Source organism: Triturus cristatus, chromosome 4_1 (assembly GCF_964204655.1).
Source record: "Triturus cristatus chromosome 4_1, aTriCri1.1, whole genome shotgun sequence".
Classification (NCBI taxonomy): Eukaryota; Metazoa; Chordata; class Amphibia; order Caudata; family Salamandridae; genus Triturus; species Triturus cristatus.
In genome coordinates, this window is record NC_140585.1 from 954,865,461 (window position 1) to 954,890,114 (window position 24,654).

A 24,654-nucleotide genomic window follows, 5' to 3' on the forward strand; every position below is an offset into this window, starting at 1 on the left:
TATGCCATTTAAAAAAAAATACAAGCATCATGGGTTGCCTTTCCCATCTACACATTCTACATATTCTGGCCTATTTTTAACCCAATCCATGCTCCAACCTCATCTAGAACTGGTAATTGACCCAACAGGAAAAAATTCAATCTTCTATTTAGTTCTGTGAGCTGGAGCTGGAGCTGAACTCTGTAGTTCTGGTTCCTTCCAAGCTCTCTATTGCCTATATAACTCCAATAATAAGTCTCAAGTATCTGGCTATCTTTCTTATGACTGCCTTTACAAACCTATTCAGGCATACTTCATAAAATATTCTGTATTGAAATAATATTCCTCATATATATAGCGAGTATCAGACCTTCAATGCATGCTACAGCTTTATAAATACTAAATATTTGTTTTGTTTTCCTATTTTCAGTGTTTATTTTTTGGGGATTTCAGGTATTGCCAGCTCTTTCCTTTTCCTACTTTTGGAAATCAATGTTCATCAGTGTTTTTTTATAGAGCCGCCCGCACCCCTCTCTCCCCAAATAAACATAAATGAAATTTGTTTATCAAGCTTTAATGAAACATGTTGCATTTATTGCATTGTTGGCAAAACATGTTTATTCCACTTAAAGTAGGAGCACTTCTAAATATTTTTTTCTGATTCCTATGTGTGAGATTGAGCCGATGGGTCTATGTTTGCATGGATCTCTCTATCCCAGTCACGGTAACTCACACTCTTTCACTTTCTCATGCATGCTTTCTCATGCTCATTACCTCTCTCTCATATGTTCATGAAAGGTCCACTACCTTTAACTATCTTGAGACCCTCTCTGATTAACAGTAATATTAATAGCGCAATATTTTGTCTTTAAGTATTTTTCCCTTCAATATTTTTGAAGGAGCAAATGCCTCTACATAGTTAAATATGAGGTCTCGGAGAGGTGCAGCTTGATGTCTACACTGCTCACTGTGCCATAAGACTCCTCTGTATTGTGCACCTCACTGATGAGGCCCAATAAGGCTGACATTGGTCTTGGGTAGCTTGTGTTCCTCTGTAGATGGAACTTGGCATAGTAGTCTGAGCTAGACTGTTGCCACTGGAGAAGGATCAATTTGTATTTGATTATAGCTGTCTATGTATGGAATGACATAGTAGGCAAAAATAATGATGTGCTAAAATGCAACCTGAGTTACTACCAGCAGCTGACATTAATTCAAGTGTTCCACCTATCCATTTTTAGTTTTTATCAGTGGGCCTTGGAGGAAGCAAACTTATGGAACTGAGTGATAAGAACCAACTCCTGTAGCAAGAGCTTTATAGCCACAGGCCAATACTGCTCAGTGAAGGCTCTGGGGAGAAAAACAGATGACCTAAAGACAATGCTCTTTTCCAAGAGTCCACTGAATAAGAAAGAATGCCATACCCACAGAGTTCGGGGGTCAGGGAGACATGGCAGGAATTTTCATAAAGTAACAGAAGGTATCTGCGTTAAGGTCCCTTAAGTATGTAGTGCCAAATTACAAGAAAAAGTCTGAAATAGTCTTTTTCACTTGGGTGTGAGGAGTCTTCCAATGGCAATAAGCCATCTGGCCTGGAGAACTAAAAATCTGTGGGCTATTATTGTTAGTCCATTGGGTACAGCACAATGCCATGCTCACAGGGCTCTGGGGCAGGGAGACAGTGGTACACACGTCTGACGTTTTGATAAAGTAACAAAAGGCATCAGCCTTAGGGTCCAATCACTACTTAGTACAAAATTCCAAGATAAAGACTGAAAATTACTTTTTATTTGGGAGTGGGCAGTGTTCCAATTGCAATTTCGACTGAATCACTAAAACTCTGGGGAGTAATCTTGGTAGCAGTATGTGGCCACAGCTAATGTACTGCACTTAAGCAGGCACTGAAGTACAGACACATTTCAGGCACTAGAGCAAGTGTATCATAACAAAAAACTGACAAAAAAAGATTGGCAACAGTAGTTAAAGTTGTTTACAAAAGTCTGCAGAAAACCATCATAATAAAAAAAGTCATGACATATTTAAAAACTTCCTTTGAAAGTATGCTATGGTTATCATTCAAAACCCCCTATATTAAAATATACAATCGTATATCATGACCTCGCACATGATTTCTGAAAGGACGTCATATAATTGATGACATCAATTATGACCTCCAAAACATCTCTCTATTGACTTCATTAGTAACATTGGTGAAACTGCAAATTACTGTTTTTTCATATCTGTGTGCTGATGCACCTTTGCTTCTCTATGTATCCACTGAGAGCACATCTGCATTTTCACAGTGATGTGGAAGCCTTTTCCTTGACAATATGAACTGGAAGTGAGAGGATTTGCAGTAATCTTTATTACATACATAACCAGATGACATGAGGAATGGCATCATCTGTGTCATCACATTTCACAGCAACACTAACATCCTTGATGACTTCTATGAAGCAGCTGATAAATACTCGTTTCTCCTGAATTTACTGACCGTATGAATACAACTTTATTTTTATCGTTTGACATATGTACGATGACATTAAAACTACAGCTTTGTACCTACAAATATTATGTAGGTGGACATGTGTGCACCTGTCTATGTAACAAGGGTAGCCTTTATTCACTACATATTCTTTAAAACAACAAAAATACACCTACCTCGTAACTGTGTTCAAAGTAATGATGTGATTTATATCAATGGTGAGGTACTACATTTTAAAACTGCTTTGATACTTCCCATGCTGAAGAACCCAGGCAATGATCTTAAGCTACTGAAAAATTATCACCCCATTTCACTTCTCCCCTATGCAGTTAAATGTTTAGAAGACTTTGTAACTAAGGAGCTAAGCATGCTGCTTTATTCATCCAACTTTCTTCATCCATTGCAGACTGGTTTCCATCTAGCCCATAGTACAGAAGCAGTGATGTTTTCTGTTCTTGAAGAGCTATGATGGGAATTGATTTGAGACATGTATCCACGCTAGTTCTCCTAGATTTATCATCTGTCTGTGATACTGATGACAACGTGAGCCTTCCAAATTATCTGAAGGCTGCTGGTATAAGGTCAGGCTCTAAGTTGGATATTCCCCATTGTAGGAGGCCGCACAGGAGAAGTGCAGCTTCTCCCGTTTAGTAGTCTGTGACCCAGGTCTTCCTTGCGATCCCCCAGAGGTTAGCATTACCTCCTTTGCTGTTTAACACTTACATAGGTCCATTTAACTTAGCCCAGACTAATCGTTGTTGTTGATTCTACAACTACACTGATGACTCTCAGCTCACCTTCCATCCAGCTTGAAGGTACTGCCCACTCCCAGCAGGAATTTCAATATGCCTTTAGTTCATTTGGAACTGGGTGGACACTAATATCCTCAAGCTACAAGCTGATAAGAATGAGCTGGATATTCTCAATTACAGAGCAAAACCATAGGGGATGATGGACGGAGTGTTGAACAATGCAAGCACTCACCCCTAGTCAACTGATATGGGTTTAATCCATCATCATTCTTTAGCTCACTCCCCCACCCCAATTCAGACATGGCCATATGCAAATCAGTCTGACCCTGTGCCTCATGGGAACAGTCCAGCCCGAACTGCCAAGCCATGTCTTCCGTGGACCGGAAACAAGCATCCTGGGACCGGTTTCTGGCTAATCAGCCGTCATCAGCCAGGCTAGCTTGAATCCAGTGGCAAAGTGAGCAAGGGACCCACATCTGGGCATACCCTTGAGGAAATATGAATTTTGTGATCAGTTATGTCCCCTATCGTAGACCCCAACGGCTCCATGTGCATGCTATAAGTACATGTATGTTCCCTCCTGTTCCAGTTCTGAAGACGCAAATATATGTGCGTCCACCGTCAACATGTCCTCTTTCAGATCCGCCATGAATGAGTCAGATATTCCATTCCTAAGTATGAAAGGCCACCGACTTTATGTGGTTCACTTTCCACGTCTCACAGATTCAGGCGAGTAGGCCCGAATTCTGTCATCAAGCCTTTTCCTGCCTTCTGCCTCTGAAAGCTCCAGTCTGAGCCTGCATCCGTGACCATGAACTTTGTCCTACTCCCTGCGCGGCTAACGGTGCCTGATCCACCATATTGCCTGCCAAAAACTGTATTTCACCTTCGAGATTATCTCCTTCGCTCCTCATCCGACGCATTCCTGTCTAGTAGTTTAGGTAAACATTCTTCCAGCTACCGTGCAAAGGGCCAGGCTTCGCTGTCCTCATGCAAGTAATTCATAGCCCCGTTACCATGGAATATTCCTACCCCCTCGCATCTAGTGTAGACACTTAGACGCTTGTACACGCACTAATAGTCAGTATAGTCAGTATAGAATAAGATTCTATCCTAAGAGACCTTTCCTTTTGGATAACACAGTTCTTTAAACATAGGATATTAGATATGATTTGGAATTAGGTTGACATAACCCCAGACTTCTGTCTCCACATGTAGAGCTAAATGTCAAGTCTCCTTCACCCTCTAGTTGCACGTCAAATCACACGTCATGCAGCTGCGCGCGCATCTCTGCCACATATTTCTGCTGACATTGCAGGATTCTTTTATGGATCCACCCACTTGTAACATCGTGTTTAAATGACGTATTTTAGTTACACCCATGTTTAGTTACGTATGTACAGTTTATCTGAGTTATCAGCTGTCACGCCTCTTGCATCTGTTTTACTGTAATGTGTTTTCTATAAAACTGCCTACCTGTCAATAATATATGTTCCTTCCTTCCTGAACTTTCGTGGTGATGGAATAGAAGGCCCACAATTCGAATTGTGTTCCTTTGTATAGGAATAAAGCCTTTTTAAACCCTCTAATACCACGGATTCTGCCTCTCATTTTACTGAATTATTCTTAGACAGACTTTACCGCATAAAAAATAGTACTGGTAACGAAATATTTACCACATAAATTGGCGCCCGAAAAGGGACACTTTCTCATCTCACGCGCCGGCGGTGCGTTGCAGGCCCGGTCTCCTGCCACAGCTGAACGGACAACAAAAACGCGTATCTGCAGGATTTCCTGTGTCTCCTTCCGGCCAAGCGGGGACGACTGAGGCTGCGATCAACACCCAGACGAGGCGGTGAGAAGTGCGAAGTATCCCGACCAGAGCCTAGCTGAGAGAGCAAGATCCGAGGTATACAGAGACCCGCCAGGTTCCGAAGTTCCGAGTCCAGTCGAGTCGAATCCAGTCCGGTCCAGTTTCAAGTTCCGTTCCGAGGCCTTCTGTTCCGAGCTACCCGGTGAGTACCATTACCGGGGAGGCATTTAACGTGCACATAGTCTGTGCCGGTCAAGACGGGTTTGGGTACACAAATCCGGTCTGCACTGTTTTAGCAGTGTATCTGTACTGTTTAGCAGTATATATAGTATGTTGTGCATATAAATAAATATTATCCAGTGTCAGTATAATGTCAGTAACTAGTTTCTTATTAGTTATCATTGTTCGTAAAACTGTTAAGCGTTAAATGTTTTAAATACGTTCTATATATTGTGGTATGAATGACTGTTCATTATTGTGTTTTCTCGTATAAAGTGTGTTCTAGAAACAAGATCTAAAAATGCCGCTCTTTTCGAAACTAAGACAGATCAAAACTAGAAAAGGTGTACTCGAAGAAGCTGTTCCCATTCCACCTAGGGATACTCCAGGATACTTTATGTATCATAAGCATGGCCTAGATGCTGTATTATTTCTTGATTTATGGGTAGATTACACCAAAGAATTACCAGAGAGTCAGAGATGGCCCGCAGCGGGGACCTGGGATGCAGATTGCATCATGAGAGTAGAAGAAGAATTATGGAAAAAGAAAGCCAGACAGTCACAGAAAGATGCCATTGAATTATGGCGTAAAGAATCATATAGACGTACAGAAAAAGCACTTAGACAGGAAGATAAGAGTAAGGAGAATTCAAATAAAGTCCGAGAAAATCTATTACTTGAGGAAGGTACTCGAGTAAACTCAGAACAAGTAGATAGACAAAGAAACGCTCTTATGAATGGTATGTATCCACTTCTGGCCGAAGGGTTACCTAAGGCTACTCCGGAAATACCAAAAGACTTGCCACCCCCATTGTTTCCGATAAAAGCGCACCCCAAGGGGCATCCCAGAACCGCAGAAGATGTTTTCCTCTCCCGCTATTTAGATGACGCAGCTCCCGAGTATGCTAATACCGCAGCACATAGACTGCTTGCCGATGATGCTCATCGCCAAGAACATTCGTCTGTACCTCCGCAACAACGCGCTTCGACACACATTCCGACAAGCACATCTGTTTCTACAGCTTTTCCCACAACGACGGTTGCTGTCTCACCCTCAACAAATCCTTTCACGTCCAGCACCCCAGACGGTGCTACAGGAGGTACGACAGACATTTTTTCTACGCCACCCAGAGGAAATAAATTTTCCCTTAGAGATTTAGCCCCGCAACAGGCAGCTCCACAACAAATTGTAGTACCACCACAAGCGCAGCCTACTGCTGCAACTCAAGCAACAACACAACAAATGTATCAGTATGCACAAACAGATTATCCCGATTATCAGCGATACTCATGAGATAGCCTAGAGAGGGAAGTTGGCTTACCCCTTATTGAGGTTCCTGTAGACCAAGAGGGACCTTATGTACATAGTGAACTATTAGGGGAAGACAGAAAGTTTTTACTTGATACAGGGGCAAGCAGAACAACTATAAGACGTAGTGAAGTTCCAGGGGCACCCCTCTCAGGCTCACAGAATATTTCCCTTGGATTTTCAGGAAAACCTATAATTAATGACGTAACACAACCTCTTGCACTCACAGTAGGTCCATTAACACGTACAACAGATTTATTGCTTACTAAATCATGTCCAGAAAACTTGTTAGGTATAAAAACATTGAAAGCTCTAGGAGCCATAATATGTTGTTCTCCGGAAGGAGTACGACTATTTTTACGTGACTTTAAAGGTCACTACGTATCCAGAGACATGGATCACCGACTGCAGAATTTACCTACACATTTATGGGCACAAGGCCCCACTGATGTTGGTTGCATGAACATTACACCATATCGAGTTACACTGAAATCAGGAATAGTACTACCACGAATACGACAATACAAGTTACCACCAGATGCTGTAGTGGCTTTACTGCAAATCATTGACGAGCTCATTGCACAAGGAGTGGTTGTCGAAACAGACTCCAATGTATGTAATTCTCCGATAATTCTGATTCTTAAAAGAACGGATCCAAAAGCTCCACCAGTATATCGATTAGTTATTGATCTGCGCGAATTAAATAAATGTATTGTGCCACAATTCCCCGTGGTCCCAGATATCTCTTCATTACTCACAGCTATTGACTCAGAAGCAACGTTCTTCACTGTAATTGATCTCAAGAATGCTTTCTTTAGTGTCCCAATTGATCCGGAAAGTCAATATTTATTCGGATTTAGTTTAAATGGACGAAGTTTTAAATTCACACGCGCACCTCAAGGATTTACAGAAAGCCCCAGCATCTATAGCCAAGCACTGAAACGAGAACTTGACAGTATCCACATGCCAGTTAACACTGCCTTGCTTCAATATGTCGATGATCTGCTGATCACCGCCCGAAGCGAACGTGAATGTGAAAAAGCGTCACTGACGGTTTTAAAATTTCTGGCCGACAAGGGGCACAAGGTGTCCCCTTCTAAGCTGCAATTCTGTGTCCAGCGAGTTGTTTACCTTGGGCACTCGCTGTCCAAGGAGGGAAGGCAGCTTACATCCGACCGCATCCAGTTAATCGCTAACATGCCACCACCCAAGACACAAAAGGAGGTACGGGCTTTTATAGGCCTCACTTCATACTGTAGGCAGTGGATCCCTCAATATGCATTTCTAGCAAAACCACTCATCCAGTTGACAACACAGGAGTCAGCCACATCGACTGTCCTCCCTTGGACTCAAGAACATACACACGCCTTTGAAAGCTTAAAGAAAGCTTTATGCCAAGCACCTGTCCTAGCAACACCATGTTACAGTAAACAGTTTACACTCTTCGTTACAGAACGCGAAGGTACTGCCTTGTCAGTACTCACTCAGGAACAAGCAGATTCACATAAACCATGTGCTTATTTCTCTAGTACATTAGATCCAGTAGCTCAGGCACTTCCAGCGTGCCTGAAATCAGTGGCAGCAACAGCTTTAGCAATCAGACAAAGCGATGCCATAGTGTTAGGACACCAACTGACAGTACAAGTACCACACGCAGTAGAGGTTCTCTTGAACCGCACACAAACACAACACTTGACTATAGCGAGACTCACCGGTTACGAATTAACACTGTTTCAGCCACATATAGAAATCAGACGTTGCAATACGTTAAATCCTGCCACACTGTTACCAGTGGGCGGAACAGATCCATTGGCACATGATTGTGTCGAAGTCATTACTATCACGACGAAACCCAGACAAGACTTGACAGACATCCCTTTATCAGATCCGGACTTGACATTGTATGTAGATGGGTCATGTATGAGAACAAGTACAGGAGAGCTAGTGGCCGCTTACGCAGTCACAACAGACACTGAAGTCATTGAAACAAATTGTATTAACACTTTGTCAGCTCAAGCAGCAGAGCTCACCGCTCTGACACAAGCCTGTATTCAAGCCACAAACAAAAAGGTCAACATATACACAGATTCACGTTATGCATTCGGAGTCGTCCATGACTTCGGCGTACTGTGGCGAGAGAGAGGTTATTTAACTTCTCACGGTGCCCACATTCAACACGGACCCCTCATTCAAGCCCTATTAGATGCGATTCATCTACCTACTACAATATCGATTATGAAATGCAAAGCCCACACAAAGGTTACCGATATCATTTCTCAGGGTAATGACCTAGCTGACAGAACAGCTAAACAGACTGCTCAGAATCAGACTCTCACAACTGACATGACAAAGACAATAGTTCCGACACCAACACATTGCATGACAGTTAAGGATCCCGCCCTTGATATAATTGACATACAGACACACGCTACACCAGAAGAAATAAAGAAATGGACTGAATTAGGAGGGATCCGAACAGATCAAGGATGGATGACGAAGGAAAAATCTATATGGTTTCTTCCCGACTCAATGGTCCAAGTCATTATTAACACTATACATAGTCCAGCGCACCTAGGAGAAAAAGCTATGCTAGACAGCATTCAACACATTTGGTTCAACAAACATTTACGAGCCGCAGCTAAACAAAAAGTTCGTACCTGTATGATATGTTGTCAGTTTAATCCAGGTAAAAGCATCCCCGTAGAACAGGGTGGATTTTAACCTCCTAATCATGCTTTTGAAGTCCTCCAGATGGATTATATCCAGATGGAACGATGTCGAGGATTCAAATATGTTCTCGTAGTTGTCTGTGCTCTTTCCCGTTGGACAGAAGCATACCCGGTTTCAGATTACACTGCCCCGACTACTGCCAAACAGTTAGTTCGAGAATTCTTCCCACGGTACGGTTTACCACGTGTTGTCTATTCAGATAACGGCCAGCCGTTCTCATCCGAACTAATGAAACACGTTTCCCTTTTGTTAGGGTATCAATGGAAATTTCACTGTGTCCGACACCCCGAGGCAGCAGGTCTCGTAGAACGCCATAATCAAACTCTGAAAATTAGATTGTCCAAAATATGTAGAGAAAAAGGAGTTGATTGGATAGTAGCCTTACCAGTTGCGCTCTTTTACATGAGAATGGTAGCACATTCTCGAACAGGGCTATCCCCGTATGAGGTGATCTTCGGTAGACCACCAAATATGTGGGGGACGCCTATACCTCGTAAAATCACTGACGTTGACTGTAATATGCTGACAGATTACCTGGCTTCCTTGATGTCTGCACTACAATCTTGTCGTTCACAGGTATCCGCAGCTTTTCCCGACAATACTGAGGTGAAGCCCCATGACGTGGTTCCTGGGGACTTGGTGCTGGTCAGGAACTTTGACCGGAAGACCCAACTGGATCCTAGGTGGAAGTCACCGAAGTTAGTTTTACTTACCACCAGGACAGCCGTGAAAATCGAGGGAAGAAAAGGATGGTTGCACTCGAGTTATATCAAGAAATTTTATGGACTACCATCCAATATAGAGACTAAACCCTGTATTTCCTCAAAGACAGACTCAAAGCTCCCCTTGGTTGAGCAATCGAACTCAGAACTATATAAACTAAAATTGAGGTCCAGTAAGTCAGACAATTTGATTGTTTAAGTCCTCTCCCAGGTGAATCGGTTGAATTTGTCTCTGACATGTATCCTCTGGACCGGAATAGAGAAAGAAATAATCAAATGCTGCTCAAGAAGCAAGCGTATTGTAAGTCATTTCGTAGTCATTGTACAGTAACATTATTAATTTTGTTTTTTCTAAGTCTTTTGATCATCATTGTCAGCATCCTATTGCACATGTATTACCCTATTCCTAAGCATGCTTATAATATAACTGCAGAACATTCTTTTAGCGAATTTCCTCCGCATGAGTTGTCCTATAGATTTGCGCTGCGCAACAACACTTTTATTAGTATGTTACATCATTCCCATCAAACCAGCAATGCCACAAATTGTTGGATATGTGGCCGACTCCCTCCCTATCAGAACTATAAGGGAGTCTTGCCCCTCTTTCCCTATCAGTTCACACACAATGGCTCCTGTGGAGCATGGTTTAGTTTGATTAATACCCTAGATTCAAATTCCGCAGTTTATCAAGACAACTGGGTATGGGGAAACCTGAACCTAGCTTTACTTAAAGTCTGCTACCCTAACAAGGAGGGACTTCCCAAAAGAACAGGAACTGATCTAGAAAATGAAGTATATGGATTAGGTAATTTTACACTTAACCTCATGATCCTGAACGTTGAATCTGAAGCTACACCAATCTTGCCCGCCATGTCAGTATTCCCAGTAAAAGGGGAATTATGTATAAGAAAGAATGGTTCCATACATATGGGCCATAGTAAATGCACCACTGTAATAAAATTCAGTGATCAAGGCAAGTCTACATTTAGAGTTTCTCGTCATTCCTACTTCATATGTGGCCAGACCGCATATATATGTCTACCTTTAGATTGGGATGGTACCTGTTACATAGCATTCCTTCTGCCACCTGTTTTCCTAGCTCCTCCTGGTTATCACAGAAATACCCATTTAATACACAATAGACGGCAGAGAGATCTCCCAATTGTCGATTATACTGAAACAGCATGGGAGAAATACACAGATTTCAATAAAGGTTTCTTTCCCTATATAGGTACAGTCACTAATAGTAAGCTGATACGTAGATTAACCAGAACTCTTGAAGCAGTAGTGAATGAAACTATTTCCGCCTTAGGCAATTTAACAGAAGAACAGTCTGCTATGCGGATTGTTGTGCTTCAAAATCGTCTTGTCCTTGACGTCATCCTGGCCGATAGGGGCGGAGCTTGTAGGGTCATCGGATCAAGTTGTTGCATTTTCATACCAGAAAATTCACCGTCAGTATATAAAGCCATAACCCGCCTTCATAAGATTGTAAGCCAGATACACCAGAGTCCAGGCACCTGGACTTGGTCCGGTTGGTTCTGGGGCGTGTTGTCAGCCTGGGGATGGAGAATACTATCCTTCCTAGGTATTGGCTTTCTCATACTATTCAGTTGCTGCTTATGTCTACAATGTGGGCCAGCGATTTGTGGTCTGTGTGCCACCTCGTGTATCCCACATCCAAGCATTCGCTCGAGATCCCGGAAGAAGAAAGAAGAACAAATGATGCTATATGAACAGATCGATGGATTGATGAAGATCGATATCTCCTAAGGGTCCGAAGGGGACAAGGAGGGAATGAGGAAATATGAATTTTGTGATCAGTTATGTCCCCTATCGTAGACCCCAACGGCTCCATGTGCATGCTATAAGTACATGTATGTTCCCTCCTGTTCCAGTTCTGAAGACGCAAATATATGTGCGTCCACCGTCAACATGTCCTCTTTCAGATCCGCCATGAATGAGTCAGATATTCCATTCCTAAGTATGAAAGGCCACCGACTTTATGTGGTTCACTTTCCACATTTCACAGATTCAGGCGAGTAGGCCCGAATTCTGTCATCAAGCCTTTTCCTGCCTTCTGCCTCTGAAAGCTCCAGTCTGAGCCTGCATCCGTGACCATGAACTTTGTCCTACTCCCTGCGCGGCTAACGGTGCCTGATCCACCATATTGCCTGCCAAAAACTGTATTTCACCTTCGAGATTATCTCCTTCGCTCCTCATCCGACGCATTCCTGTCTAGTAGTTTAGGTAAACATTCTTCCAGCTACCGTGCAAAGGGCCAGGCTTCGCTGTCCTCATGCAAGTAATTCATAGCCCCGTTACCATGGAATATTCCTACCCCCTCGCATCTAGTGTAGACACTTAGACGCTTGTACACGCACTAATAGTCAGTATAGTCAGTATAGAATAAGATTCTATCCTAAGAGACCTTTCCTTTTGGATAACACAGTTCTTTAAACATAGGATATTAGATATGATTTGGAATTAGGTTGACATAACCCCAGACTTCTGTCTCCACATGTAGAGCTAAATGTCAAGTCTCCTTCACCCTCTAGTTGCACGTCAAATCACACGTCATGCAGCTGCGCGCGCATCTCTGCCACATATTTCTGCTGACATTGCAGGATTCTTTTATGGATCCACCCACTTGTAACATCGTGTTTAAATGACGTATTTTAGTTACGTATGTACAGTTTATCTGAGTTATCAGCTGTCACGCCTCTTGCATCTGTTTTACTGTAATGTGTTTTCTATAAAACTGCCTACCTGTCAATAATATATGTTCCTTCCTTCCTGAACTTTCGTGGTGATGGAATAGAAGGCCCACAATTCGAATTGTGTTCCTTTGTATAGGAATAAAGCCTTTTTAAACCCTCTAATACCACGGATTCTGCCTCTCATTTTACTGAGTTATTCTTAGACAGACTTTACCGCATAAAAAATAGTACTGGTAACGAAATATTTACCACACCCTGCCAACTTAAGGTGAACAAAGCAAAACCAAAGGGGATGATGGACAGAGTGTTGAACAATGCAAGCACTCACCCCCAGTCAACTGATTTGGGTTTAATCCATCATCATTCTTTAGCTCACTCCGCCACCCCAGTTCAGACATGGCCATATGCAAATCAGTCTGACCCTGTGCCTCATGGGAATAGTCCAGCCCGAACTGCCAAGCCATGTCTTCCCTGGACCAGAAACAAGCATCCTGGGACCAGTTTCTGGCTAATCAGCCATCATCAGCCAGGCTTGCTTGAATCCAGTGGCAAAGTGAGCAAGGGACCCACGTCTGGGCATACCCTGCCAACTTAGGGCAAACAAAGCAAAACCAAAGGGGATGATGGACGAGGTGTTGAACAATGCAAGCACTCACCCCCAGTCAACTGATCTGGGTTTAATCCATCATCATTCTTTAGCTCACTCCGCCACCCCAGTTCAGACATGGCCATATGCAAATCAGTCTGACCCTGTGCCTTATGGGAACAGTCCAGCCCGAACTGCCAAGCCATGTCTTCCCTGGACCGGAAACAAGCATCCTGGGACCGGTTTCTGATTAATCAGCTGGTATCAGCCAGGCTAGCTTGAATTAAGTGGCAAAATGAGCAAGGGACCCACGTCTGGGCATAACCTGCCAATTTAGGGGAAACAAAGCAAAACCAAAGGGGATGATGGATGGTGTGTTAAGCAATGCAAGCACTCACCCCCAGTCAACTGATCTGGCTTGGCAGTTAGGGCTGGACTGTTCCCATGAGGCACAGGGTAGGACTGATTTGCATATGGCCATGTCTGAACTGGGGTGGCGCAGTGAGCTAAAGAATGATGATGGATTAAACCCAGATCAGTTGACTGGGGGTGAGTGCTTGCATTGTTCAACACTCCGTCCATCATTCCCTTTGGTTTTGCTTTATTCTCAATTACAGGACAGATCTCTGGGCCAACACCTACTCGCCCTCTGAGCTCAGCGACCCTCCCATTCAGCCTCTGCCAAGAGCCTAAGCATCGTGGTAGACAATCAACTGTGTATGATCCCTCAAATCAAGGCAGTCATGGTAAAGTGCTTTGGCTTGCTGAAATCCATTATGAATGTCACTCCTCTTCTGTAACCCGAGGCTTTGAAACTGTGATGGCAGAAGTGATTGTATCCCGCATGGACCATGCAAACTCCCTGTATTTGGGTCTCCCTGAAACTTCTTTACACAAATTACAAATCATTCAAAATACAGCAACGAGGACATTCTGTATATTGCCTAGACATTCCCATATCTCTCCTCCCTTAATAAAGCTTCACTGGGTTCCCGCCAAGCACAAAGCTCATTTTAAAACGGCTTGTATTATTTACAAATCCATTCATGACCAGGCTCCAGCCTTTGTAGCAAGGAGAATTAAGAGGTATGTTTCTCCTCGACCTCTCAAGTACTCACTTGACAAGCAGTTGAGGATCCATCAGTTCAAGCAACAGAAAGCAGGAGCTTCTCTGTCCTGGCCCCATATTATGGAACTTTCTCCCTTCCTCTATGAGGCTGGAACCTACCTTCCTGAGGTTCAGGAAGCTTTTGAAGGCCCAGCAGTTCAAACAAGATTTTGATTAGCCTGAGCCATCTTTCCTCTCCCTCCTGGTTGTCACAGCACCAAGAAACCCCTGCGTTTATGTGCGCTCTATAGGTTTTCCTGACATAACATAACATCACATACAGGCATATACAAATATATGTGCAATTGTAATATTTGAAAGCAGTCTTTTTTTCAAGTTACTTACAAGGTTTAGTTATTTTGAGCAGATTGGCTTCCAGTGCAGCTAGCTGTTCATTGACCTTTTCAACAATGACTGATGTGGGTTTTTTCGCATTCTTCTTCACGAGATCAGGCTTAAATTAAAATTGAAAGAGAATTTAAGTAGAGATCCATTGGCCAATGCTAGAATGAGTACAAGGATGGAGCCATATTACAAAATGTTATTTTCCCTTTGGGGACTTTATGAATCTTGCTGATTTGGCAAAATCTGACCTAGACTTCTAGGAGGTCTTGTAATCAAAGGTTGCTAGGACTACTGAGTGATATTCTTATGTGACATTTAGTTGACTTAACATTTTGCTGTCTAATTCTGTATATTTCATATGGTACAATTGCTTATTTTAATAAAATATTTAAACACAAAACAATGGTATTTAATTTATTATAAGAAAAGTGGTTCGTGACACATTTCCATAAACCTCAGAGTGTGAGCTAAAAAAAATAGTAATGGTTCCATTATATTACAAAAGGGAAAGCACAAAGGCTTTAATACATATAACCAATTGATACTGTTAGGTGACTGCTAACTATTTTTCAGAATGTTTTACTTTTTTGTAAGGGAAACCGTGTTCTCATGAACCCAAGACTTTAATGTATTCGCTTATCTATGAGATTTGCAGCAAATTGTTTCCATCCTCCTTTAAACTCCTCGATGATCAAGTTATCATTAGTGGTACAATATTCTTTCAGTTTCAGGTTCTTCGAGCGGAAGATTAAAAATTGCATAATTGGTAGACTGGAGGCCACCAAAAGAAAATCATTTCCTTAGAGCTCTGAAAGAACACTGACTTCGATGTGTCTTGTTGCTCTTCTGTGGATCATACTATTCAGATTTTAAATGTGATAAAAACGAATGGGATTAGAGCAAGGATCTCTAAAATGAGGGCATTACTTTTTAAAGAAGCATGATGTAATTAAAAAAGTGATAAATCATTGAAATTGCGAACATAAATATTAAAACGTGTCAGACCCAAACGAACGTCGTCTTCATGAATCATCACAAAAAAAAATCCTTCGCTTCCATACACACATGCGCAAGCCTCTATACGTAACTGGTTATACAAATATGCAGTAACTCGCTATACAAATATGCAAAGATTAAAAATATCAATTTCATAGTTTTAAAAAGTTTTGAATTAAAATCGAAAGAAACAAAATAGATTTCTGAGGTATCTTAAAAGTTGATGGAAACCCTGCTGTAGTAAAAGTGCACGTCCATTGATAAATGCAGGTATCAGTGAAATGTTCAAACAATTGGAGATGACAAGAGCCAGAGAAGTTTTAAGGCATGGGCAAAGTGGGCCCTGGCCCAGAGCCCCAGTCTTTTAGGGGGCCCCCTCACAGAGCCAGCTCTGGTGACCTTGAATAATCCACAAACTGATTGTTTTACATTTCGTTTTCCTTAAATGTATTGTTCATGTGGGTGATGTGTGAAAGTCAATTACAGAGAATTTGCAGAGAAATGTGTTTATGTCTCTTGCAACATCCATAAAAAAAGTTATTTTAGATCAAAACAGGACCTCACATATGAGAAATGGGAGGGGGTGGTCACAGAGATTATTTGCTGTAATATTAGGGAGCTGCTGCTTTGTTAACAATTTTGAAAACACAAGACACTATCCCTGAATATTATACAAACACATTTAGAATGTGGATGTGTGTGCCTGTGCAGGGTCAGTGACCAGGCTTAAGGGGGCACGAAAGTGCTGAAACTGGATCATTAAATCAAACTTGTTTGGAATAGGGGTGCCCAAGATACGTTTGGCCCAGGGCTCACAAAACCCTTAGGATGTCCCTGGTGACAACTTAGGTGCACAGGATACTGTGAGACAGCTAACACCGCCTTCAGTTTAATTTGTTTGTTTTCTATTATCCTCGATGAGTTATTTAGTAAAAGCTCTTGTAAAGCTGTGGGCAGTCTGTAAGAGAAAGGATTGCTGCGGGCCAGATTCACAACATTTGTTTTTCTTGACTAAATGTGATTTGGTCTCAGAGGCGTAGGCTTAAGCCACACTTACTCACAAACAAACTTAATGAACAGGACCATGTGAGAGCAAGCTTCAGAAGTACTTCATCTTTTTACAACTTACTAGTATGATTAGCACGTTAACAGCTGAACAGACATTCATAACTCCACAGTGAATGAATAATGTATTTTGCTACAACTTTTGGCACATCCATATACCATTTTACAATATATGTGTACTCTTTGTCTTCTTCACTAACAAGAAAATGAAAACAACAGAAATATTTAATTAAAAAAACTCTTGCACTGAGGTCATGCATGGTGAGTCCGACTCCTCGATGACAGGTAGTATAAAGAAAGGCAATTCTTGCAGTACCTGTACGCCATCGGTTTTTTCTTCAAATGAAATCTCGAAATCTTCATTACTTGTTACTTTATTAAGCTGAACGCTCACGTTTGCAGCACTGTCTGATGAGTCGAGCAGTCTTTTGCCGCATTGAATGACTGCCTTTGCCAGTTCATATTCATCCCATGAACGTAGAATCTGATGAAAGAAATGTACTTTAAGGTGGTGCTCCTATTCTAAAATATGACATATCAAAGAAAAAGATAAGCATATTTGGCTTCTTAAACACAAATTATAAGTTACAAAAGGATGATCTTGAGTTCTTGACCAATTCTGAATGAGATAAAACTGTGGGTGTGATGCACACTCCCAGAAATGCTGTTCGACGTGGGTGTACACAATTAGCAGATGGTTCAGTGAAGCAGTCCCTAAAGGTATAGTGGAAATATCCACAGAGGAGGAGAGAAGCAGCCGAGGCAATGAAATGCAAAAGACTAAGGATTAATATTCTATGAGAGACAAACTGGAGTTCCAACAGTTGTGTACAGAGACTAGGCTCAGGGTGTTCTAGGGCCATACTGGAAATGATGCCATTCTGAGGACGTTGCTGTAGCAGAGGCTCACTTTGCTTGCTCAAAGAAAGAAGTAAAAGAGCAGCACTGGAGAACTTTGTGTCCGGCCCGTAGCACGATGAAAGAAGCTCGACTCTAGAAACTGCAGTCTGTGTATGGGTCCTTCAAGAAGATATTAGTCACTGATTCCGGAAAACAGCAATCTGTGTACACTGTTGGTATAGAGCGCTCTAAAAGCTAAGGCCCAGGTCAAAATAAAAGTGGGGACAGACTCTGCCTAATTGAGAAACTAGCAGCAACCTCTGCCAGCAGAAAAAGTCTATTGCTAGCAGCAAACCTTTCAACATAATGACTAGCAGGCAGCACAAGTAGAAGTAATACAGAAAGAAAAACCTCACCAGTAAATCCCAAGATACAAACAGGAAAGTCAGAAGTACAAGACATTATGGAAATAACAAACAAATGAGGGCTATAGCAGGGGAGACGGGGTATAGAGTAGAACTATATGGAACTGAAGTACAGAAGATAGAAAAGAAGACTGAAGAATAACAGGCCAACAGCAAAAGGTGATTGGAACACTGCAGACACTGTGAAGCAGAATCAAACTGGAGTGCTAAAGGCACAGTGAAGTAGAGATCTTACTGAGGGCAGTGCCAGCAGGATTAATAAAGGCATTGAGAAGTGATGTTCTGACTGACTTCAGCTTTAGTAAGAGCATGCAGCTGAACTCTAACAAATGCTAAAGGTGCTGTAACTAGTGTCACATTGGAATAACAGGATCTCGTAACTGAAGTATAAACCAGGGAACTGGAGTACAAAAGGATAGGGAACTAGATACAAAGACAGGGAAATAGGAAAGGTGAAGACCAGAAAGGAAAAGGCAATAAAGGTAGCAGTAAGCACTAGCTGTAGGTTTTATGAAAAGGTAGGAAGCAATGTCAGGATCACATGGGATACGAATCAGCAGGGCAAATGAACTAGCATATGAAGAATGAGCAATGAAGACAGAAAACAGGAGTACTTATAAAAGTGTGTAGGAACAGACACTGAAAAGGCAGCACGGCATCAGAACAAATTATATGCATAGAGTGTGACTGCTACCCAGAAGGGTGTCCAGGCACTGAAGCTGAAACAAATGGAAGTGGACAAGGAGACAGCAAGAACAGGAACCTTTTCAAAGGACAGGGATTTTAAAGATTTTCTAAAGTAGAGATGGCCGTTTGCTTGTTTCCTGTGCGACAGTGGGAGGACCTTCCAATGTTTAGCTGCCAACAGACGGAAAGCTCGTCCTCCAGCTCTTTATTTCTAACAAAGGTGTTCAAGGTGTAGACCTGGAAATTTTCTTAAACATAATTTGAGCCTATTTTAGCTACAGCCCGGTGAGTAACACCTAGTGTTTTGAACAAGATTCTCGCCTCAATAGGAAGCCAAATGTTGCCTAAAAATCGAACATCATGCACACTGCGGTATTCAAAAACAATTGGTTGGCAATGTAGCTTTTCATTAGGAACAAGCTTTTACAATAATCCAGTCCGAAGAGGATCATTGCTTGAAATACTCGTTTCTGACCATCAAATAGAAGGAGAACTCTTTGTAATAATTTGTTAAGTAAAGAAAGCAAGGAGTCGCCTGAGTATTTGAAGTAATGGCTCTATCTAGATGATAATCTATAATGCTCTTTGGAATACGTGGAGCTCGTCAGTCAGCCATCAGACCAAGCACCTTCTGGTTGCTCAGATACAAGAATCTCGATTTTACCTTCCTCTTTAACATATGTATTTGTGATGTTCATGTTCACTTCTTAAGGCATCTTGGTGCTGAATAACAGACATTGTTACTCACCTCAATGGCCCTCATTTTATCAACCTCAGAATTATCAAAGGCTGACTGGATCCACTGGGATTCAAACCTGTGACCATAAGGTCAAAGACAGGTTCCTGGATTGGGCTTTAGTCAACTGAACAACCACATCTGGCTGAAGCAGGAATTCGCCTCATGGAACTGAACTTCATCATAACCTACAGTCTGCTGGTACCAAGGGGAGCAAATCCAACTTATCTGAATGGTCACCCCCGGTTTTTTACCTTTTTTCTGGACCCTATTTTCAGGTCGAGCCTAGGCAGTGCGCTTGCACTGTCTTCTCGACATGCTGTATTCAGTCCATGGGCTTACAGCCTGTCTCCTGCTTTGGATTGACTTTTGTCAGTGTCATTCAAATATTGTAGGCTCCAAGTGGCTAAAGGCTGTTGCATGTCTCACCTTTTTCTCCAAAGTTAACTTCCATGGATTTTGCCGCATGATTTGTCTACTTCCACTTTTGTTCTTGAATTTGGTATCTGTGGCACTTTTTTTTCTATGTACAACGAGCATTTCAGGGCTGCACCTGTTTCACATGTGCCATGCTTTCTCTTTTTGAAAACTTTCATATTATGCGCCAAGGCTGATTTCTTTTAGGGCCACATTCAAAAGATGTCTTTATTTAAATTATGTGCATGCAGTGGCTGCTTTCTTTCTGGATCATGTTTATAAGGTTTGTTTCTTTGTTTACCTGATCATGTTAGGTTCTTTTTTGTGTGTGACCATTTTTATATTATGCGCAATGGCTGCTTTCTGTCCATGCCATGTTCATAAGGTTTGTTTCTTTACAATGCTGTTCTACCGTGGAGCAGCAGTCGCGCATAATATAAAAACGGTCCGAAACATGAAACATACATTCCAGCCCCTCCCTCTTCCCCTTGCGCCTGGTGCTCCCGTCCCAGTCCCTCACCCCTCCCAACATTTTCAAGCAGTGATATCACTTCCTGTTTGGAGATAGTCTTTTCCGCTCGTGAATCTTTTCTTTTTATAGTGCGGTAGTGAGTACAACCCAACCAAATGCCCGTCGGGATGTGAGGCTGGATATTTGCCTGCACAACACTTCCTGTTTCCCTGCAGCTCAGTCCTGGTTTAGGGTGGTGGCTGCCTCTGTCAGCTATCTGCCTGCGGCTGAGGTTGGATCCCTTGCTAACCTCCTCCAGCGCCACTGTCAGCACCGTCCTCTAGAGCAGGGGCGCTGATGCCACCATGCAGGGCATCAAGGGTGTGGTGGCCAGGGATGGGTGAGTGACGGCTGACTCTGCACCCTGCATGAATGGACGCGCCCCTCCTAAACACTAGGTGTCCTCTTAGGTTCCAGACCCCCCAAAGTCAGGATCAGTAGTATGTCATCTGCTCCCAGTGAGAGATTGTGTTCCCTGTCTCCCATGCAGATGCCTTGGATGTCAGCCTGTTGCCGAATGCGCTCCATGAATGGCTCCATATAGAGCGCAAATAGCAGGGGCAACAAGGGGCACCCCTGTCTTGTTCCACAAGAGACCTGGAACGTTTTGGAGGATGTGCCATTCCCCGGACCTTCGCTACTGGGGAGGCGTAATTGCATTATATCCATTGCCTAAATCTCTGCCCCAGACCAAATTTAGCCAGCACCGCCTGTAGGTACGGCCTATGTACCCTGTCAAAGGCCTTTTCTGCATCTATTGACAAGAGTAGGGCCAGTGTCCAGGAACATTGTGCCTTGTCAAAAAGGTGGCACAGCCGACGCGTGCCATCACTACAACCCCTCTCGGGTATGAACCTGGATTGATACGAAGCCCTGCATGTAATGGGCTAAGCGGGCCGCTAGGATGCTAGTAAAGATTTTCAGATACACATTCAATAAGGAAATAGGTCAGTATGACACGCATCTCCTGGATCCTTTCCAGGCTTAGGAAAAACCACAATTGTCACGGTTTGCATGGATGGTGCAAGGCCCCCAGTCATGCTAAACGAGTTGTAGAGGCGAGCTAATAGGGGGCATGGGTAATTGCAAATGTTTTATAAAAGTCTGATGTAAAGCCATCTTCCCCAGGTGCCTTGCCTAGGGGGAACCTCAGGATAGCACGGGTCATCTACTCGGGGCTTATGTAAGCCTCTAGCTTAGCTGCCTCTGCTGCCGGGAGTGTGGTGACCAGAGAACGTGCAGCATAGTCTGCCGCAGCCGCATCATTAAGCGATTCCGTGGAGTAGAGTGTTGCATAGAAACATTCAAACTCTCCTGCTATTTGTTCATCCGATTTCAGTTCCTCCCCTCCCGGCTCCACAAGCTCCTGTATTCTGTGCTGAATCGTTTGTGCTCGTAGCTTGTAAGCCAATAATTTACCTACCTTGTTTCTCCCCTCATAATACTTCTGCGTAGTGCGCAGGAGCGCATATTCTGCCCTGTCCATGTCCAGGGCCTTCATCTGTTTTCTCGACTGAGAAGAGCCCGTGCTTCAGTGGACCCCGTCCAACTCCCTAACCCTTTCTTCCAGTTGCAGACTCCTGTTTCTGCTGTCCCCGTTAAGTATGGCCGCAATGGCAATTAATTGGCCCCCAAGTACTGACTTCAGTTGTCCCACAGCAGTGCAATAGTTGTGTAGCTGTCATTGATGCTCAGGTAATCTTGCATGGATTTCTGTATTGCCAGTACATTCGGTTCATGTGTGAGTAAGCTGTGGTTGAGTCGCCATACCTTTTTGTGGAATGGGCTTTGCGGAATTGCCACTGAGATAATGATGGTGGAGTGATCTGACAGTGCAGCCACCCCAATCTCGGCATTCACTGTAACCCGGGTCATGCCAGGGGAGGTCAAGAAGAAATCTATTCTGGCGTAAGTCAGGTGCACGGGCGAGTGGAAAGTAAATCCTCTTGTGTTGGGGTTTCGCTGGCGCCATACATCTACCAGTCACACCTCATCCAACCATGCTCGCGTGGCACCCGAGAGTGACCCAGATTTCCCAGACCTTTTGATCGACCTATCCATTTACGGGGTCTTGCACTATATTGAAGCCCCTCCTATTATTATATCTTCATCCGTAGACCTCAGGACTTCTCCTATTGCATTCCTAATGATTGATTCTGGGGAATGATTGGGGGCGTTTAGTGACGCAAGTGTGCATGTACGGTTTCCAATTCCCACCCGTAGGGACAGCAGTCTGCCCGTGATTTGTGTTTGTGTTGATAGAATCTTCCCCTGAAAATGTGCAGCTAACAGGATGGCAACCCCCGCCTTCTTCCCAGCCATTGAGGAGAAATACTGGTGATCAAATCACCAAGACCGGAGGTGTTTCCAGTCAGAGTGGGTTAAATGTTTTTCTTGTAGCAGGCATATCTCGCAGCCTTTCTCCCTAAGGAACGCAAGCAGTGCCAGTCTCTTCGCTGGGGCATTGAGTCCCCGAACATTGAGACTAATTAGGTTAGCGAATCTCAAGGGGATTTGTCAGATGACTGTGATATGTATGGCCCGTGACTTGCTAAGTGGGGATTGTGACTACGCGAAAAGGCAGTCCCCATGGAGAGCAGGGTAGGGTATCGGTTGCAAATGGAGTGAGTTCCCTCTAATCTGTCCAGTAGGTGTGCTACCGAGCTCGCGCCACTGCTTTGTGATCTTTGGTCTACGGCTATGAGCTCCCTCTTGTAAAGTAGTGGACTATGAGGGTGAGTGAATCAGCTAATACTATGCTCAACTTCTAACCTCCACAGGGGAAGAATTGCAGTCAATAGGATGTCAACTAACTTGGTTCTTAAAGCATGCATAAATAGTATTCCCAAATAGATAAAGAAGGAGTAAAGGGAAAGCCCAGAAAGAGCAACATGAACAAAATAAACTAGCATATGTAAAGAGTCTCATTACTGGGGAGAGATGTAACCACCCGGGGAGGGTCCGTCTGCCCCATGATCAGCCATTCTGCAGTTCAGGAACAGAAACAGGATGGAGGGTGGGGCTCTGCCAGACAAAGCACCATCGAAGAAGTCTCTTGCCCACCACCGCGGCGGGACTAGGCGCACCGGGGCATCTCCTCTTTGATGATCAGTTATGAGCCAGTAGCTTCTGGGGATTCTTCATGTTGTTGGAGCAGGCGCAAGAGCACTTCGTTTTCCCTGAGGCGTTCAGCATCGTTGGTTTTCAGTGATGGGCTCTTTCCAACCCGGTGCTGGTGCCTTGTCTTGTTCTTGTTGCGCGGTGTAGGGCCGTCATGGTTGTGGTCTGCGTTACCTTCTAGTGCAAGGCCCAATATCGGCTGTGCTTCCTCCAGTGTGCGGATCCTATGGGATTCATTGTTCCAGATAAATATGAGTTGGAAAGGATGCCCCATCTCTATCAAACTCCTTGTTCCCTCCAAAAAGTTGTAGCCAGTCTCAGAGTTTTCCGTCTCTGGAGAGTGATGGGGGAGAGGTATAACTCAATCTGCATGCCCTCAAAGGATATGACCGATTTGCCGCGGGTTGCCGACATTATTATTTCCTTCTGTGCATATGAATGGAGAGAGGTTAAAATGTCCTGTGGTCTGCCAGGGCCCACAGCCGGCCTCCCCGCTCTATGCGTGCGGTCCAGGAATATGTCCTCGTCCCCCAACTCTGGGGTAACATGGCAGAAGATGCGCACCACCAGATCCTCCAGCTTCCCTGCGTCTGCTTGCAAAAGGGCCCCTTTGATGCAGATGTTTGCTCTTCTGGATCGGTTTTCCAAGTCCTCCAGTTGCTAGTACTGCTCCTCGTTTTTGTCTCCAAGGGGCAACAGTTCCTGTTCATGGTCATGAAGCTCCTCATCACGGTGGTCTCCAGCCCTTTCGAGGGAGTCCACTCTGTCCCCCAGCACGGACAGGTCGGTTTTAATATTTTTGATGTCGGTGGCTACTTCTTGTGGCAGGGCCGCAAAGTCTTCCCTTAATGAACCGAACAGCTGTTCTTGGAAGGAACGTGTGACCGGTTCTTCTTTCCCGGTGTCTGCTACCACCTGAAGGGGCATTCCAGCCGGATCCAGCAGCGGGTACTCAGAGCATGTCTAGGTTTTTTTGTGTGGGTTTTATTCAGGAGGTATTTTATGGAGGGATCTTTCTTTGAGCGGGCCGACACCATCTTTTACCCAGCCAGTCGGCGGGCTCCACAGAAGCGCAGTTCGCTGTTCACT

At 43.6% G+C, this 24,654-nt stretch overlaps 1 protein-coding gene across 1 annotated transcript in view; it reads right to left on the bottom strand.

Moving 5' to 3' along the window:
• CFAP54 (cilia and flagella associated protein 54) overlaps positions 1-24,654 on the bottom strand; it is a 2,172,274-nt gene that overhangs the window by 1,402,360 nt on the left and 745,260 nt on the right. Inside the window, exons 28-29 of the mRNA XM_085653834.1 lie at positions 17,146-17,313; positions 14,769-14,877 (exon numbers count right to left, since the gene is read on the bottom strand). Coding sequence (XP_085509960.1) covers positions 14,769-14,877; positions 17,146-17,313 — 277 coding nt within the window. The remainder of the gene's footprint in view (positions 1-14,768; positions 14,878-17,145; positions 17,314-24,654) is intronic.